The sequence below is a fragment of the Ceratotherium simum genome, chromosome 16 (assembly GCF_057802395.1).
Source record: "Ceratotherium simum simum isolate JZ-2026a chromosome 16, ASM5780239v1, whole genome shotgun sequence".
NCBI lineage: Eukaryota > Metazoa > Chordata > Mammalia > Perissodactyla > Rhinocerotidae > Ceratotherium > Ceratotherium simum.
The window spans coordinates 26,624,028-26,643,334 of record NC_141915.1 but is presented as its reverse complement, the minus strand read 5'-3'; the positions used below and the strand labels follow the sequence as shown (position 1 = coordinate 26,643,334).

The window sequence follows — 19,307 nt, the reverse complement described above, 5'->3', positions numbered from 1 at the left end:
TAAAACCATCTGCAAATGATAAATAAAAATATTTTACCATAATTAACTAAATATAAATATGAAGTGTAATCATCTAGAATTTCTAATATTTGTAAATTTAGCAATGGAAGAAAAATTATGTTCCTTTCTGTATACAATTAAATCCTGATATATCTGAAGACACTGGGCATATGGTCCACTACAAAAAAATTAGATGTACTTGTGTAATCAACTTTTCCAATGCACTTTAGTGAATGTTAAGTATCTGTTATATAATACCAGTATTATAAAAGATATCCTTATTAAACAAAACTATTACACCTCAAAAATCACTAATTCAAGCATTCTATTCTCAGATCACGACCATATCTTCCAGCAAGTCTGCTCAACTACTTCTACTGTGCTTCATTCTTGGACTTCATTAGGACCTCCATCCACTGCCCTGCCATCTCCCTATTCCTCAGACCCATCTTATATTTGCTCTCCTCCCGTCTTACTGTCTTTAATCAATCATTTCCGTGACTCCTGTCAATAATCTACACTCTCTTATCCCTTTTTGTGGGATCTTTGCACGGCACCTAACAAGTAAACCTCAATCGTAGATGAACCCAACTACCCACTATCCTAGTATGTTCTATGGCAACCAAGTACTGCTATAGAAAACCATACAGTGAGACAGAATTGCTACCACTATAAACTAATTTATCTCCAAAAACCTCAACTGGACCCTCAAAAGTGCACAGCAAATTTACTCTATTTTCTGGAACTTATTCAACAGTTTCTTCAGTGACTTTCTTAAACCTCCTAGTCCTGACTCCACCCAATCTCTCTTTACTCAGCAAATAATCTGTCTCATACTGCACAGGGAAACTAGAAACTTCCTGTTGCCAAAGACCTATGTGCATCTGTACTACCCTCCTCTCATTCAATCCTATTACAAACAGTTGTCTTTCCTTCTGTCTAAAGTAAACCCCTCCATCTGTGCTTTGGATCTTGTGGGGGATCAGAATTTGCCACTCCAAAACGTGCCTCTTTGGCTTGATTATTTTTAAGAATGAAGGACTCAAGAAGAAACTCTGACCTTCCCCCGTCTAAAAGAATTTAAGATAGATAGGGCCTGCCTGTCGGTGTAGTGGTTAAGTTCACATGCTCCGCTTCAGCGGCCCAGGGTTCCCAAGTTTGAATCCCAGGCGCAGACTGATGCACTGCTCATCAAGCCATTCTGTGGCGGCATCCCACATACAAAATAGAGGAAGATGGGCACAGATGTTAGCTCAGAGCCAATCTTCCTCAGCAAAAAAGAGGAGGATTGGCAACAGATGTTAGCTCAGGACCAATCTCCCTCACCAAAAAAAAATAAAGTAAAATAAAATAAAAGAATTTAAGATAGAAGGCCTGTTTCAGGAAGGAGCTATCACCATAGATGACTATAATACAAAATAAACTAGGTGTGGTAGACTCGGAGGAACATAGGCAAGGCCCATTTAATCAAAGTCCTCCCCATAACCCATAGTCTTCACAAGATATAGCAAACGTTTGTTTACCAAATATTTGCTTTTCACCTCCGTGTGAATTTCCTTCCTCCCCTTTGAAGTCCCAAACCACTGTCCCCAAGATCCTCCTTTGTCTTCAGCTGAAGATGATATTTAAGGTGGTGGCTTCAGCCATTTTTGTGAGTTACTCAATTTTCCTGGGTTCCTCCCATGTATACGTGTTATTAAACTTTCATTTTCTCCTGTTATTCTGTGTCATGCAATTTAATTATTAGACCAGCCAGAAGGACCTAGAGGGCAGAGAAATAGTTCTTTCTCCCCTACAATCCCATCCTCCCCCACATTCTCAGGAGCCTTTTTCCAATTATTCCTTTCCTATATCTTCCATTTCTTCCATGCTACTGGATATTTTCTTTTTTTTTTTTTTATAATTTTTATTTATTGATTGATTTTTCCCCCAAAGCCCCAGTAGATAGTTGTATGTCATAGCTGCACATCCTTCTAGTTGCTGCATGTGGGACGTGGCCTCAGCATGGCCAGAGAAGTGGTGCGTCGGTGCGCGCCTGGGATCCGAACCCGGGCCGCCAGCAGCAGAGCGCGTGCACTTAACCGCTAAGCCACAGGGCCAGCCCATCTACTGGATATTTTCAATGAGCATTTAAACATGCTGAAGTGTCTCCTATCTTAGAAAATTTCAAATAAATCAGTAACAGGGAATTTTAGATATAAATGACAAAGGTAAAATTAATAAAACACTAGAGAATAACGTAGAAACGTATTTTCATGATCATAGTATAGACAAAGACTTCTTAATAGGACACAAAAAACTCTTAACATAAATAATATAATAGAATTTTCCAATCTTTTATTACATTAAAATGAAGAACTTCTGTTAATCATGAGCCACCCTTACCAGAAGACTGAAAGGCAGGCCACAGCATGGCAGAAGAGACTTGCAACAATTACAACCCCACGGGGGTTCTTCTTGTACATGTAACAATTAAAAATCAATATGAAGGGCCGGCCCCGTGGCTTAGCGGTTAAGTGCACGCGCTCTGCTGCTGGCGGCCCGGGTTTGGATCCCGGGCACGCGCCGATGCACCGCTTCTCCGGCCATGCTGAGGCCACGTCCCACATACAGCAACTAGAAGGATGTGCAGCTGTGACATACAACTATCTACTGGGGTTTTGGGGGAAAAAATAAATAAATAAATAAAATTAAAAAAAAAAATGCTAATTAAAACCACAATGACAAAACCAAGCGTTGGCAGAACGTGGAGCAAAGGGATTAGTTACTTACTGCTACTGAATGTAATCAGTACAATCACTTTGGAAAACAGTTTGATAATATATGTATACACAAGGGCCAGCCCCGTGGCTTAGCGGTTAAGTGCATGCGCTCCGCTGCTGGCGGCCCGGGTTCGGATCCCGGGCGCGCACTGACGCACCGCTTCTCTGGCCATGCTGAGGCCGTGTCCCACATGCAGCAACTAGAAGGATGTGCAGCTATGACATACAACTATCTACTGGGGCTTTGGGGGAAAAGAATAAATAAATAAAATTATTAAAAAAATATATGTATACTCAAGTTCCTGTTGCCAAAGACCTATGTGCATCTGTACCACCCTCCTCTCATTCTATTCTATTACAAACAGTTGTCTTTCCTTCTGTCTAAAGTAAATCCTTCTATCTGTGCTTTGGATCCTGTGGGGGATCAGAATTAGCCACCTGAAAAGATACCATACCCTCTGACCAAGTAATTCCACTCTAGATATATACTCACTAGAAGCATGAGCACACATACACCAAGAGCCATGCATATGAATATTCATAGCATCATTTGTAAAGAGCCAAAAGCTAGGATCAATCCACATGTTCAGCAGCAGCAGAATGGACAAGCACAGTGGTATCTTGATATAATGGAATGCTATTTGGCACAGAAAAAGAATGAACTACTACCATGCACCATAAAATGGATGAACCTTGCAGACATAATGAGCAAAAGAAACCAGACACAAAAGACTATACACTGAATAATTCTATTTATATGAAATTCAAAATCACTAGGTAGCAATATTCTATTTCTTACCCTAGGTGATAGTTACAGGAGTGTTGGATTTGTAAAAGTTCATTCATTGATCTATACCTTTGTTTTGGGTTATTTACCATGATATATTTGCACAATAAGTAAGACTTCTCTCTAGTCCCTCCTTCACCATTTCCTCTGCTGCCTCATCCTTTTCTACGTACTATTTTTTTTTTTTTAAAGATTTTATTTATTTTATTTTTCCCCCCCAAAGCCCCAGTAGATAGTTGTATGTCATAGCTGCACATCCTTCTAGTTGCTGTATGTGGGACTCGGCCTCAGAATGGAGGGAGAAGTGGTGCCTCGATGCGCACTCGGGATCCGAACCCAGGCCACCAGCATTGCAGCGCACGCACTTAACCACCAAGCCACAGGGCCGGCCCTCTACGTACTCTTTAAATACTGGAGTTACTCAAGGCTAATTTCTACACTTCCTTTTCTTCTCACAGTATATCCTCCACAAGTGATCTCATTCCATCCATTGCTTCAGTTCGTATCTGCTAGTGACTTCCTCAACACAGGTTTTGGATATCTCAATAGGGGATCAAATTCCATTCAAAGATGGCCATTTCCTCACCAAACCCGATCCCTTCCAGCGTTCCCTCTTTTGGTGAATAGCATGATTATCCATCCAGATGGCAAAGGCAGGAACCGCCTTCTTCTTTCCCTCTAGCAATAAACCTATCACTATCCCTGTGTCTTCCTAAACACCTCTCTTCTTACACCACTACCACCGTCCACTACAACATCTCCTCCAAAAGCATAAACGGCTTCCTGCACCCACCACTGCCAGCCAAACCCCACACTACAGTCAGAGTGCTCTTTTTAAAACACAAATAATGACATACCTCCTCACCTCCACCCTCTACATTAGTGATTTCCTGTTGCTCAAATATAAAGATCAAAATCTTTAACATAGCTTATAATCAGTAATTTTTTAATGCTGATTTTCTTTTTTCTTTCTTTCTTTTTTGTGAGGAAGATCAGCCCTGAGCTAACATCCATGCCAATCCTCCTCTTTTTTTTTGCTGAGGAAGACCAGCCCTGAGCTAACATCTACTGCCAATCCTCCTCCTTTTTTTCTCTTTTTCCCCAAAGCCCCAGTAGATAGTTGCATGTCATAGTTGCACATCCTTCTAGTTGCTGTATGTGGGACACTGTCTCACCACAGCCGGACAAGCAGTGCGTCGGTGCACGCCCGGGATCTGAACCCGGGCCGCCAGTAGCGGAGCACACGCACTTAAGCGCTAAGCCACGGGGCCGGCCCCTGATTTTCTTTTATAAGGAATTCACTGGCTTAAAGTTAATAGCACATGATTCCATATCCAGCAAAATGCAGAATTATAACACTTATTTTCCTAGGGCATAATTAATTCTCTTTATAGCTAACATTTAAATGGTCTTTTATAATTTTCAATGTGCTTTGGTATATATACCATCTAATCTGACACACAACAATCCTGTTTTACAAGCAGAGCATGAGCCAATTTCATGTTATCACTGTCAAGAACAAGTGAGGTATAATTTACTCAAAGCTGAAGAGAAATCTCAGGACTCTTGATACTCAGTTCAGCCATCTTTCTACTACAGCTACCACCCTGATCACAGGTTGTTACTTTTAGAAGGGCTCAAACGCCACATATAAAACAGTGGGGTCATTATATGAACAAAATCTCCTTTCTCTTATTTTAGATTCCGCTTAGTCACTTGTGGTATTTTTCTTTCTCTGGATGGTGGTACAGCAGACTTCATTACTATTGAATGAAACTCTTAATTTTGTAAAAACTTTATGTTGTTCTTTAGAATTGTTATAGTTTTAAGTAATCCTTATTCTTTGACTTTTCTTTATCTTTATATCCCCTATCTTACCACCACTGGTTCTTCTATCCATAACTGATCTTTATCTTCTTTACTGGTTTCTTTTTTCTTATTTCAGCCCTAAATATGGACTTTACAGTCTTTCCGATAGAGACAGGTAGCATTCCTTCGTGGTTTTAGCCAACTACAATGTTCTCCTTTGATTCACCCATCCTTCAAAACCTTGTTCAGTCTTATCTGTGAACCTCCCCCAACGCTGCACTCAATACACTCTCCCTCCTTAAAGAAATGTTTGTAACTGGGAAGGGGAGAGGGGAATATTGGGTTTTCTGCTCACCTCAAAAATTGAGGTGTAAAGTGAAATTAAATCTTTCCTCCCAAACCAGCTTCCTCTGTATTCCACGTGTGTACTAATAGCAGCAAAACACTCTCAATGCCCAGTGTAAAAACTGGGAAATCATTTTTAGTAGATGCTAATAGATGAATGAGGATGAAGGCAGAAAAGAAGATTTCAGCCATAAGGGCCCCTGTGCAAAGATCCTGAGGCATGGAAAGTTTTGTGCCTTTAATGACCTGAAAGGCAAGTGGGGTTGAAGCATAGCTTTTGAAGGGACATAGTTAGACGTGAAAAGGAATACAAGTTTGACATTTAAGTGAAGACGTCTAGAAGGCAGATGAAATAGGGACCAAGCGCACTAGAGCAAAAGAGGCCTGCGGCAGCTACTATCTGTGGTATACCTCACACACTTCCTACACTAGGCCTCCTCCTTTTCTGGAAACCGATCCTACCCCCCCTCATCAAGCACAGGGATAGGCACAGGACCAGCTGAGCCAATTCTAGTACTACATCTTCAGCCACTGCAACCATTCCAGTAACTGGAAGGTGATCCAGACTGAGCGTTCTAGATCACCCAAAGAATACATTTTCCTTTTTGATCATATAGTATGATCATTAAGATATGAACAGAGAGCTTTGAGCAATCACTGCTCCAACCTCATAGAGAAGTCAAAGAAGAGAAGCGAGCATTTAGAGAGTAGTAACAAGAAGTGGAAAACTAAAAGTATCAAGCCACTATCCTTCCCACCTATATGAGTAGGTTAAAAAAAAAAATGCCTCTATGGAAAACAGTAGGACGGCTCCTCAAAAAATTGAAAACAAAATCACCATATCAGCCAACAATTCCATTTACAGGTATGTACTCAAAAAGAATTGAAAGCAAGGATTCAAAGAGATATCTGTACATGCATGTTAATAGCAGCATTATTTACAAATCAAAAGGTGGAAGCAACCCAAATGACGAGTGATGACTGGATAAACAAAATGTGGTATACACATACATTGGAATATTATACAGCCTTAAAAAGAAAGGAAATTCCAACACATGCTACAATATAGATGAACCTTATGGACATTATGCTAAGTGAAATAAGCCAGTCACATAAAGACAAATGCTGTATGACACCGCTTATGACGTAACTTGAGTAGTCAAATTCACAGAGACATAAAGTAGAATGGTGGTTGCCAAGAGCCAGGGGGAAGTAGAGAATGTGGAGTTGTTGTTTAATGGGTATAAAGAATTTCAGTTTTACAAGATGAAAACAGTTCCAGAGATTGGTTGCATAACAATATGAATGTACTTAACACTACTGAACTGTACACTTAAAAATGGTTAAGATGGTAAATTTTATGTTATGTATATTTTACCACAATTAAAATTTTTTTTACATTCCCCTAAACTAATCACTTGCGACTGAAAAAAAGGCCTGGTGAATATACAAATTGATACTTAAGTATAGTACTAGACTGATATTAGAATTGACCAAGTCAGTTTGGGTAAGAATTTCCCCTCACAGGCTGGAAAGTTGACACTTCTTGTTATACGTTAGCAAACCAGCGGGTTAACCTGATGTGTTTTGGAACACAAACTGCATGCTCACCTTTAGGGAAATTGATAGACAAATGTCAAGATATTAAACTGCTTTGGCAATTTCTTACATATTTTTCAGTACAGTGCCTCAAGAAAAACAAGTTTAGGTAGAAATCAGACTGCCTGAAAGCAGAAACAGCACAGTGACCATGATACAAAGGGCCTTAATCCCACCCTCTAATGAGCTCCAAAAGTAGCAGTCTCCACCTAACATCAAGCCAAGTCAGTACGTTGATTAGGAATGGAGACGCAAGGAGGATCCAGGACTGGAGACTCCCAGTAACCCGGGTCCCTTAGAAGTATCTCCTGTTAGTCGCTACCTACTCCACCCTCAACCATGATAAGCCATAATCCAATGGGCTGCAGCCTGGCGGCAGGGGCCAACCGGCACGGCTTTGTAATTCCAAGCAGAAAAGCAGAGCAGAAAGCAATCACCAGAGTAGAGTTCAGGCAAACACTGTAACATTTAAATTGATTAACAGCTAACAGAGTTTCATTAATAACATCAAATAACTTAACTCTATAGACAGCTAATAGACTTCTAAATTATTGTGCCAAGAAAACTCCAAATCTGGCAGAGAAGCCTGAATACCTAACACAATCTCAGGTACCCCTAACTGCTCTACAAAGAAGCAAGATGCTAAGCTAGCATGGCTGTGATCAGAAGAATCCCCTCCACTACCTCCCCTAAGTATCATGAAAGACAAAAGGCAATGAACACGGAACTGATCCCAGCTGCAGCAGGCACAACCAGGGAAGGGCAGATTGATGAAGAAACCCCAATGCAATGAAAAAGTTAGTCCTTATTAGCCTTCTTCAGGGAGATGCTGGACTTGCAGCCAATGAATCCCACTTTTTCTTTCCCACAGCCAAATTTTCTTTCAATTGTAAATATCTCAGACGGCTTGCCACACAAATACCTAAACAAAAAACATTCTTGAAGAAAGAACACAAGAGACAAATTCAAGAAATGCTGTAAGAGACTGGGGAAGTAAGGGGGATAAATATGTTGGTAATATTTATTATTGCCTTAAAACATATATAAGTATACACACAAACCCCTAGAGCCAGAGATTATAAAAAGTATATCTATAAAAACCCAGGCTAAAATTTCATACAATATCAATATGACATAGAAAGGAGAGACCAAAGGATATGTGAGCATGCTAAAGTATTGAAGAGGAAGATGTATAAATTTCAAAGTTTAATAAATCAACTGGGATATGAGATACTAAGTTAAGGACAACCACTGTAAGCTCAACAGGACACACAGTACTAAAATAATTTTCAAGTAGGATCCATCTACATTTCCAGATGCATTTTACTTGAATAAAGCAAAGGCTTTATAGACTATTACCCCAGCAATTTTTACTTGCTGTTAAAAAAAAGAACAAACAGAAAACCATAACTAGGTAAAGATTATTTTGATGACATTTTGTAAACATTAATTTTGTGATTTTATTTTATTTTATTTTTTAAATAATTTTATTTATTTTTTCCCCCAAAGCCCCAGTAGATAGTTGTATGTCATAGCTGCACTTCCTTCTAGTTGCTGTATGTGGGACGCGGCCTCAGCATGGCCAGAGAAGCAGTGTGTCGGTGCGCGCCCGGGATCCGAACCCGGGCTGCCGGCAGCAGAGCACGCGCACTTAACCACTAAGCCATGGGGCCGGCCCATAATTTTGTGATTTTAAAATCATTTTCTTTTTTACTGCTGACAGGAACCTATGCTTTTAAAAATTAATTATTTTTGGGCCAACTAATCTAGAAAGTTCAACACTAATGATTATTTTGCAGTTATAAATTCTATACAACTGATCAAACTTGAATTAATAACTCCTTTTCTAAGAAATTTTTATCTCACTTGGACTTAAAGTTTAAGGCTAGGCTCTATATGTTACAGTTACTTTCGGACTTGTACAATACAATATTAGTTCTAATGAAGTTCCTGTAGTGTGGTTATGTTACTTTTTATATTAAAAATAAATTTATTTTAAAAACTAAAAAGTTACTGTAAGAGAAAGTAACCTGGCTAAAGTAAGGGTTCTCTTTTTGGAATCAGGTCAATCTCAAAAAAACATTTAATTAACATGTCCCAAAAAAGTTAAAACCATACCATTTAAATCTGCATTTTCAAATCTGACCCAGACTATTTTCTCCTTTTCTTCTGTTAGAGGTGTTCCACTGTAAGCCTGCATAGTAAACAGAAATGTTTGAATAAAAATGTTTTACAGCTCTAATATCAACGATGTTCAAAACCAAGAATAACTTAAATACCCTATCCCTATCCCTCTCCAACTTCACCAATCCTACATCTTAGGACTAGCACATTTTGTAATATTTTTACTCCTAAAGAAAGTTACCCAAGAGTCTGATAACCTTGTTCAAAAAAGGGTTTTTAACCTATTAAAGAATTGCAGAAACCTAAAATACAATGATCATAGTCTATTAGGAAGCATCACTATAATTCAAAGGCACTCAAAAAACTAAATCATCCCCCATATTGGTCAACAAACAAGAAGGTTTAAGAAATAAAACTACCACAGGTATCTATTTAGTTCCCAGGTGTTTATGATCAGGCAATTACACTCTACCTAGAACTTTCAAGAGTATTACTTTCTGCTTGCCTCCAGTTCTGGGTGGAGGGCACAGGCGAGGGCCAGAGGGTGGGGGTGGGGAGTATTACTTTTTCAGTCTCTTATCTGGCTTCTAGACCCACCCTATTAGCTAGTTCCTGCAAGCCTGCAAGGGTCACAAAGATAAGCATAAACTACCATGAAGTCATAGGAAAAGTATCATTGGCACCCATCAGTATTCAAAGGGAGTCATCTCTCCATAAAGCAATTGTTTTTATTTAAAATTTTGTAAAGGTTGTATATGCTTACAAGCATTTAGAATGCTGACAAAAGAGCTGCAACATTTTCAATTATAAGGTGGTACTCAGTTCACAGAACAACTATTTAGTTTAAGTTGTATCAAAAGCACACCAAACTACCATCTCATATATAATTCCATATACATGACCTGCTTTAAATTCCCATCCCAATTTACAGCCCCGTACTGAGCGCACAAGGTTAACGGCCATTGAAAATATTGTTAAAAGACAGGGTTACTTTAATAGAAGGTTTACTATACAAAAAAATTATCTTATACATCCTTACAATTTCAACTGTCTTTTTTAAAAAAACAAGTGAGATGTGTACTGGGCAGTTAATTCCTTTGGAGAAGAGGAAAACCTGCACTAAAACCAACTAATTCATCAACTTTATCTTCAACCACCTCATCCATCTCTTCTTCCTCTTCTTCCTTGGTCTTGCTCTTTTCATTCTGGAAAACTCTCTTTTTTTAAAATAAACTTTTTATTTTGGAATAATTTTAGATTACTAAACATAGTACAGAGTTCTCATATACCCCTCAGCCATTTCCCCAAATGTTAACTATCTAATTCTTACCTTACCATGGTACCTCTGTCAAAACTACAAAACTAACGTTGGTACATTACTATTAATTGAGCCCCAGACTTTATTTGGATTTCATCAGTTTTTCCACCAATGTCCTTTCTCTGCTCCAGGATCCAATCTAGGTTATCACATTGCATTTAGGACAACAACTTTTTTCCTAATTTTCACTGAAAATGTGAAAACTTCATACACACTGAAATGAAAAGTTAGGAGCTTTAACTTGTTTCTTTGTTAAATTATTCTTTTAAAATATATTTTCCTAAGTATAATTATTAGATCAGAGGGCACAGTTAAGGACTTCTACCAGCCATCAATGACATCTGCTGAACACAATGAGAATTCACTCTATTTGTGATAGCTGAGGAAGTTGATAGTCTAACAACATATTTTCTCCCTTTGGGGGTATTTGGAGACCCAGAGAATAATTTCCAGGCTCTCTGAATTTGATGATTCCCAGAACAGAGCAGGAGGCGAAACGTAACACCAGCAAAAAATATCATTTTCCGAATGGCTGCCCACAAAGTACCAATGGGGGATTCTGGATTAAGGGTGGAAAAAGAGACCATGGGCCACCAAATCTGACCCACCACCTGTGTTCACAAATAAAGTTTTATTTTAACACAGCCACGCACTTGCCTTTACAGAAAAAGCAGTGCTGAGCAGTTGCGACAGAGATTGTACGAACTGCAAAGCTTATCTGGCCCTTTACAGGAAAAGTCTGCCAACTGGTGCACTAGACCGTAAAACCTCAAGGACAGGCACCGAGCATCCTCTCAGCTGAACACAGTGCCTGATCCACAGAGGGTGCTCAAGTATCTGCTGCCTGAAGGTTTGCTTTCTTTCCACAGTAACTAGAATAATGACTTGCATAACATAAATGTCTTGAATGAATATTCTCATTCTTAGATCCATGACTATAACTTTAATCCTCACTGATCCAAATCTTCACAATTACATAGATTATCCCCTTTATGTATAATACTCATAAAAACTAAATTAATCTTCTACCTTCCAGCATTTTCACCCTATCTGTTTTAGCAGCCCCCTATTTTCAATCTATTACTCAATCTAGTATTCTTGTTTCTCTAGCAAACTCTCCAACTAGTCCCTCAAAGCTTCTGACCACAGCCTCTCTCCTCTAGCCAACAAAAACTGCTTGCTATGCAGGGTTTCCACCAGCACAAAAGGTGCCTTTGTAAAAATCTGATAACGAGGCACTCTAGGGGCAGGCAAATTACAGAAAATTTTAAATGTCCCTTACTTGGAAGTAGCCTCATGCCAGGGCTCAGGGCTTAAGAAAAAGGAGCAATTTTGAGAAGACCAAGTGGCATGTCACGCCCGGATTGCTGTCTAAGCCTGGCATCCTGTGCAGAGTACTAGATGCTTTACAGCCACAGCAACTCTGTAGCCCACCATACCCAGCTAGCCAGTTTCCTTCAACATCAAATACCGAACCTTTCCATTCATTTCAACTAATGCTACTCCCAGTGCCCTTTGCAATTTGACTCTTTCTTTGCTATCCATCCTCCTAGCAATTAAACATTCAGTCTGTACTATCACGTGTAACACTTACTGATATGTTGTATCATCTCTGGTTGTTTCAAGCAATTTCACTTCTCTTATTTACCAAGTTCCTTAAGAAAGGAAAGCATTTATTTTTCCTTACATGCCCCACAGACCTTCTCATTGTGGCCTATTTTCATTAAAGTTGACTGAACATAAAGGAATACCAACATTTCCTGGTACTTTCCTTTATTGGATGAATACAATTTCTTTAATACAATTGAATTCCAGATTTTAGACTTTTCTAGACCCTCTCATAAAGCTGGAACACTGGATCTATGAATGTCCTTTTTGCACCGCACAGTTTCAGATACCTTGGCAGTCAGGGAACGCTGACATCACCACAAGGAAAAGATACAGAAACCTTTCTCCTCAGTAGTTCCACTAAACAGTGCTTCCCACAGCTACTGTTTCACAAAAATCATCTGAGATTCTTACTACAGACACAAGTTACTGGATGCCACCTCAATTCCACTGAGTCAAACTGTCTTAGAGAGGGGCCTTGAAATTATTATTTTTAACAAGTATGCTAAGTGATACTTATGTAAAGTCCAGGCAACTGTGCACTAGAGATGCTCCCAGGAGGGCTGCTCATTCTTTATTCTCACATTTATAGAGGGAACAGTCAGGGGCTTACCCTCTCATAAGTCAGAGTAACAAGGCATCCTCTACTTGGCATAAAAATACTGCTCCATATGAAAGAGATGTAGATTTGTGCTCAGCACAGTATTTAGTTAATATAATATCTAGCTAATGAAATGCAAAGCATATATTGCTTTTCTTACTTCAGACAGACAACATTTCACTAAGACAAGATTTTGGAAAGTAGAACCCACCTAGAGAGTCCCAAGTCCCATCTCTCAACTAACACCTCACCTTGATTCCTCTTAGGAGAGCAAGTCCTGAGGAATAATCGTTGGCCCACTGTCAGCACAAAACTAAGGCATATCTAATAATAATAAGTATGGTTCTTCCCTACCAATGCTCAGGATGTTAAAACATCAAAAGTCTTTCTGAAGTTGATGATACTGGTGTCAACTGTAGGAAACAGAACATTTCAGAGCTTCCCTGGTCAATGGTAAAACCTACTATTTCTGAAACCATATAGACACTTACCTGTGGCACAACATCTTGTAGAAAAGTCACAACACTTTCCATGTAGGACTGCTCCCTGAAAAAGGGTGAAATGGATAAAATTTATCATGACAGCTTAAGACAGGACATGGAAGACCTCTTTCTGCAAGCCCTAATAAAGTCATTCATAATATTAAAAAAAGACGATAGTTCTACTAACCTGCTTTATAGTTTCTTTGTATATGTTATTTAATGCAAATAAGATTTTAACATTTTTAAACATTATCTCCTTAAAAGTCATGCTCTCTTAATTTGACATAGATAACTTCTAACTCATATTTGAAGGAGTGAAGACTGGGCTAAGGCAAGACCTGCCTCTTGAGTCAGAGCAGAAGAATGTCCTAGTTAGAGCAAGAAAAATTGTTGCTGATGACTCAGTATTTAGTGACCTTCTCTTTAAATTGGTTATGAACCTAGTTCCTTACCTGTATATAGCAAAATGAATCTGTATTTTGCTGCAGGTGTAGGCATTAGAAGGAGTTATTAAGAAGTCCTCACAGGGCCAGCCCCGTGGCTTAGCAGTTAAGTGCGCGCGCTCCGCTACTGGTGGCCCGGGTTCGGATCCCGGGCGCGCACCGATGCACCACTTCTCCGGCCATGCTGAGGCCGCGTCCCACATACAGCAACTAGAAGGATGTACAACTACAACATACAACTATCTACTGGGGCTTTGGGGAAAAAAAGGAGGAGGATTGGCAATAGAGGTTAGCTCAGAGCCGGTCTTCCTCAGCAAAAAGAGGAGGATGAGCACGGATATTAGCTCAGGGCTGATCTTCCTCACAAAAAAAAAAATAAAAGAAGTCCTCACAGAACTTTTGGCATAGACAAAATATGGAAAATATTAAAAATGCATAAAAGTGAAGAAAAAATGATACTGTTGAGGACACTACAATATTTTAAATGGGAAGTATATGGGATATCAGCAAGTAAAGAAGTTTTCTTCCAAATACCAAATCAAATTCATTTCAGAGAGATGTGAAAAATTACATTTGAAGAAAATAATGTGAGTTATCCTACCTCCTATAAAAAAGCAATATGCCTTAGATACCTACAAAAACTGAACAGGCCTAAAAAAGAAACCAATTTGATTAGGCCTACCTTTCCAACCTCATTTCTCCGCCACTCTCCTAACTTACTCTGCTTCAGTCACACGCATCTTCAAGTCCTCGAGTACACCAAGCTCTTCTTTGAATCAAGACCTTTAAACTAGCTTCCTTTCTGCCTGGATTCCTTCCCATACTCCTGCCTCCCTTTCAGATCTCCAGCCTACGCGTCACCTCCTCAGGCAGGCCTTCCTTGTCAGCCTTACATCACACTCCCCATTGTCATCCTCTATCATAGCTTACTGGGCACTGACCAGACCCTGTAATTACTTTACTTATTTACTGTTTCCCCTACTATAAGCCAGTACTTAGGCATGGAGTAGATGTTCAAGCACTGTTAAAAGAATACTAAATGAATCAAAGATTCTTTAAAAAAACACTGAAATTACGTACTGCATAACAAAAAGAGCAATATATGTTCAATATCATATGGTGAGGGGACATAGAATACTGCATAAGTGAACAGACTCTGGAGACAAACTATCTAGGTTTGATCCAGGTTCCCCTTCTTGCCTGTTGCCAAGGACAATTTACTTAATTTCTCTCTGCTTTGGATTCCTCATCTGTAAAATGAAGACTGAAACAGTACCTAACTCACAGCTAATAATATGCTTAACTTGTTGACATGGTCCATAGTTAGCAAAGAAATATAGCCCTGGGAAATGCAGCGGGGAAAAAGGAAGGATTATGGTAAAATATCATACTATACATATACGACAATCTTTATGGAACATGCTAAACTGCCCAAGGGAATAACCCAAAATGCTATAATTCCCTTATGAACATTTTAAAAGGCAGAAGACAAACTTCATCTCCTTAGCCAGGTATTGAAGAGTCTTTTTTTTTTTTTTTTTTTTTATTTATTCATTTATTTTTTCCCCCAAAGCCCCAGTAGATAGTTGTATGTCATAGCTCCATATCCTTCTAGTTGCTCTATGTGGGACGCGGCCTCAGCATGGCCAGAGAAGCGGTTTGTCAGTGCGCGCCCGGGATCCGAACCTGGGCCGCCAGCAGCAGAGCAAGTGCACTTAACCGCTAAGCCACCGGGCCGGCCCCTGAAGAGTCTTAATTGGTTACTGCCAACCTATTTTAAATAGATCAACTTCCCTATATTTCATTTATGAAAATAGCTTGCCTTTCCCACATCTGCTCACTCTGTTCCCTTTGCCTAACATGGACCCTTGATTCTAATTGCCCAAACTCTATTCAGCCTTTAAAGTACACTATAAATGTTAGCTTCTTTTTATTTTTTTTTGTGAGGAAGATCAGCCCTGAGCTAACATCTGATGCCAATCCTCTTCTTTTTTTTTATTTTGCTGAGGAAGATTGGCCCTGAGCTAACATCCGATGCCAATCTTCTTCTTTTTTTTTTTTGCTGAGGAAGACTGGCCCTGAGCTAACATCCGATGCCAGTCCTCTTCTTCTTTTTTTTTTTTTTTTTGCTGAGGAAGATTGGCCCTGAGCTAACACCCGCACCCATCTTCCTCTACTTTATATGGGACACCACCACAGCATGGCTTGACAAGCAGTGTGTCAGTGCACGCCCGGGATCCAAACCAGCAAACCCTGGGCCACTGAAGCAGAGTACGTGCACCTAACCACTTGCCCCACCAGGCTGGCCCCCAATGTTAGCTTCTTAATAAAACCTTTTTGGTTGGGCTGGCCCCATGGCTTAGCGGTTAAGTGCGTGTGCTCCAATGCTGGCAGCCCGGGTTCGGATCCCGGGCGAGCACCAATGCACTGCTTCTCCGGCCATGCTGAGGCTGCGTCCCACACACAGCAACTAGAAGGATGTGCAACTATGACATACAACTATCTACTGGGCTTTGGGGGAAAAAAAAATTTATTAAAAAAAAAAAAAAAATGGGCCGGCCCCGTGGCTTAGCGGTTAAGTACGCGCGCTCCACTGCTGGCGGCCCGGGTTCGGATCCTGGGCGTGCACTGACGCACTGCTTCTCCAGCCATGCCGAGGCCGCGTCCCACATACAGCAGCTAGAAGGATGTGCAGCTATGACATACAACTATCTACTGGGGCTTTGGGGGAAAAAAAATAAAAATAAATAAAATTTAAAAAAATAAATAAATAAATAAATAAATAAATAAAAAATAAAAACTTTTGGATGTAAAATACTCCCTCTAAATTCTCATGATGTTTTGCTGCATCTTTTTTATTGATTATAGTGATTTGAAGTATACATATCTTAAAACCACATTAGATTTTATATTCCTAGAAAGTATAGATATGCTTTGTCAAAGAATGCTTAAAATATAGAAATGTACTCTTTATGATATTGACTTCGAAACTTTCTGACTGAGACCTACAGTAAGAGATGCATTTTACATCACAATTTAGTAAATATATACATATATATGAATATATCTATGCGTGTGTTACAAAACAATACTCCCAACTATATTTTCTATTATATTCTATTTCATTTTTTAAATAGTGGTTCTGACCCATTAAACTGATTTAATGACCCGCTAACTGTTAAATCCTGAGTTTGAAAAAACATTATTCCTTTGGATTTAGCATAGTGCTTTTCATTTAGCAATGTGCTGAATACATCAACTTGACCCTCCAATTATTCCTTTTATTTGGCCTTGGCAATGATATTTATCATCCTGTAAAGCCAAAGTTAAATAGATTTTACAAAAGTAAGCACTGTTCAGAAAGGAAACCTGAATGGTAGTTACTAGTATCCTGAGTAATCTTTTCTTCAGCTATTAGGAGTATCTGAAATTTGCTTACGTGACAGCCTGTGGGCGAACCACAACTCCACCAGTACAACGACTGGGTCTTCTGGGGGAATCTGTAGCCATAGCTTCATTCGCAAAACCTGTTTCCAAAACAAAAAGATAGAAAAAAAATGGATTATCATTGGGGGTAGGAGAAAGGTTTATGGTTGCTCACTAGAGAGCCCTTGTCAAAAATGCCTAAGATGTAGGAAACTTTCCCAGCAATTCCTATTATACAGAAAAGGGGAGGGCGAGAGAGGAAGTAGATTAAAAATTTTTTCAATTATCATGAGATTTTTGTATTTGGACAAAGCCTCAGAACCACAAAACTAGTTGACTCCTGCTGGACCCTTTGATCTACTGTTAACAGAAACCAGAAAGGTCAGAGAACCAGATCATGGGATGGGAAGTCTAGCACAGGATCACTTTATAAAAACAAATGTGCTACCTTTGTGAACCAAAATTAAAGAACTTACTGAAATCTTAAGATAGTGAAAATACACATGGTACAATATTTCAAGACCAAATGGAACAATGAAGTAACACTTTCCAACTAAGACTGTTGGGAATCTATGAGTAAGACAGCATATTGTAACTATGTATGGTGATGGATGTTAACTAGACTTACTGCGGTGATCATTTCATAATATACACAAATATTGAATCATTATGCTGTACAGCTGAAACTAATACAATGTCATATGTCAGTTATATCTTAAAAAAAAGACTGCATGATCATAATTTAACAAGATTTTTTAAATCACATTTGTAAACCCTCTGCTATTGTAACCTAATCATCACAGTCTCAATAAGTAATAAAAACTGACACAACATTAGAAGCCCCTTATCCTTTCCTGTCACATCACTAAATCCTGATCCTTGAATGTCTAATAAGCATCTGAATCACTGGGGAGGTTTTCAGAGCACGGAGTGTACTTGGTTAAGGTTAAAAGAGGGTTGAAAACAATATTAAAGATTTCTTACATGGCTCAGGAAAGCCCACAGCCTGGAACTAATCTTGAAAGCCTCTAAAACCATCACTTCTAAGTAGAGAGCATTCTATCACCTTATCTGAAAACTCCCAAACTGGTGAATCCCATGTGCTACAACCAAAACACTCTTTGCCCCAGCTAGCCCAGGTACCCTTTCATCGGTGGGTACCTTCACCTCCAGCCCCTCAGCCCTCTCATTTCCATTCCACCCTTTATTTCCAGAAACACAGCCTCCCAAGAACTGTCCTTTCAGGGCCCCGTCTCCTGAAGACGACCCTCGCCAGCCCCTGAGGCCCCGATCTCCTAAAAGACACTAGCACAGAGCTACCCACTTAACCTCCAACGCGGAGCCACCACTGCCCCCGGCCGCCCTCTGGCCCCTTGCCCTTCTTCCCCTCCCCCTCCAATCTCGACAGCTCTCCCCCGTCGAATTCCTGCCAGCCATGCCCTCTCCCCTCACGCTGCTTGCCCCTCGTCCCCGCCAAGCCTCCCGAAAGCCACAGCCCCACCAGCCCTCTCACCGGCCGCCCCGCCGGTAAACGCTGCTCTCCGGCTCCAGGCTCACTGTTTGGAGTCTCCCCTCGTGATTGACGGCTATCACTTCCTACCACGCCTCAGCGGAACTACCGTTCTAGCCAATCCCAGCAGCAAATGACTACGGCCGGGCACCGCCCTTGGAGGTCAGCTTCTCCAACCAGCAAGTAGAAAAGAGGCGGACCAGCCTCCTGAATTTATCCAATCCGCTGGGGCTCGAGGGAAAACAAAAACAGTATGTAAGTTCGGGTGAAGCCGAGGTGTCAGGTTCGGTTGTGAACGCAGGCAAGTGGAGAGGAGTTAGGAACATGTCTATTTTCCTTCGCAGACAACACCTTCGTGGCTTTGTCAAAAAGCATCATGCCCCTGACTCCTGTCCACCTCACCGGAGCGTCTCAGCTGGGAGTCGGAGGACAGGGGGACTGGTCTGTTTACATCGAATTCTCGCGACAGCTAGTCTGAAGCTCAGAGCACGTG

General features: G+C 40.1%; 1 protein-coding gene across 7 annotated transcripts in view; it reads right to left on the bottom strand.

The window, feature by feature from the left end:
• BCAS3 (BCAS3 microtubule associated cell migration factor) overlaps positions 1-18,924 on the bottom strand; it is a 562,723-nt gene extending 543,799 nt beyond the window's left edge. For 5 of the 7 annotated variants that reach the window (XM_014790917.2, XM_004434813.3, XM_014790915.2 and 2 more), the window contains exons 1-4: positions 18,818-18,924; positions 17,318-17,405; positions 13,445-13,499; positions 9,421-9,496 (exon numbers count right to left, since the gene is read on the bottom strand). In XM_014790917.2, coding sequence (XP_014646403.1) covers positions 9,421-9,496; positions 13,445-13,499; positions 17,318-17,388 — 202 coding nt within the window. In that variant the 5' untranslated portion in view covers positions 17,389-17,405; positions 18,818-18,924. The remainder of the gene's footprint in view (positions 1-9,420; positions 9,497-13,444; positions 13,500-17,317; positions 17,406-18,817) is intronic. The other 2 variants (XM_004434814.3, XM_087440870.1) reach the window with 2 other exon arrangements.
• Between the last annotated feature and the right edge of the window lie 383 nt (positions 18,925-19,307).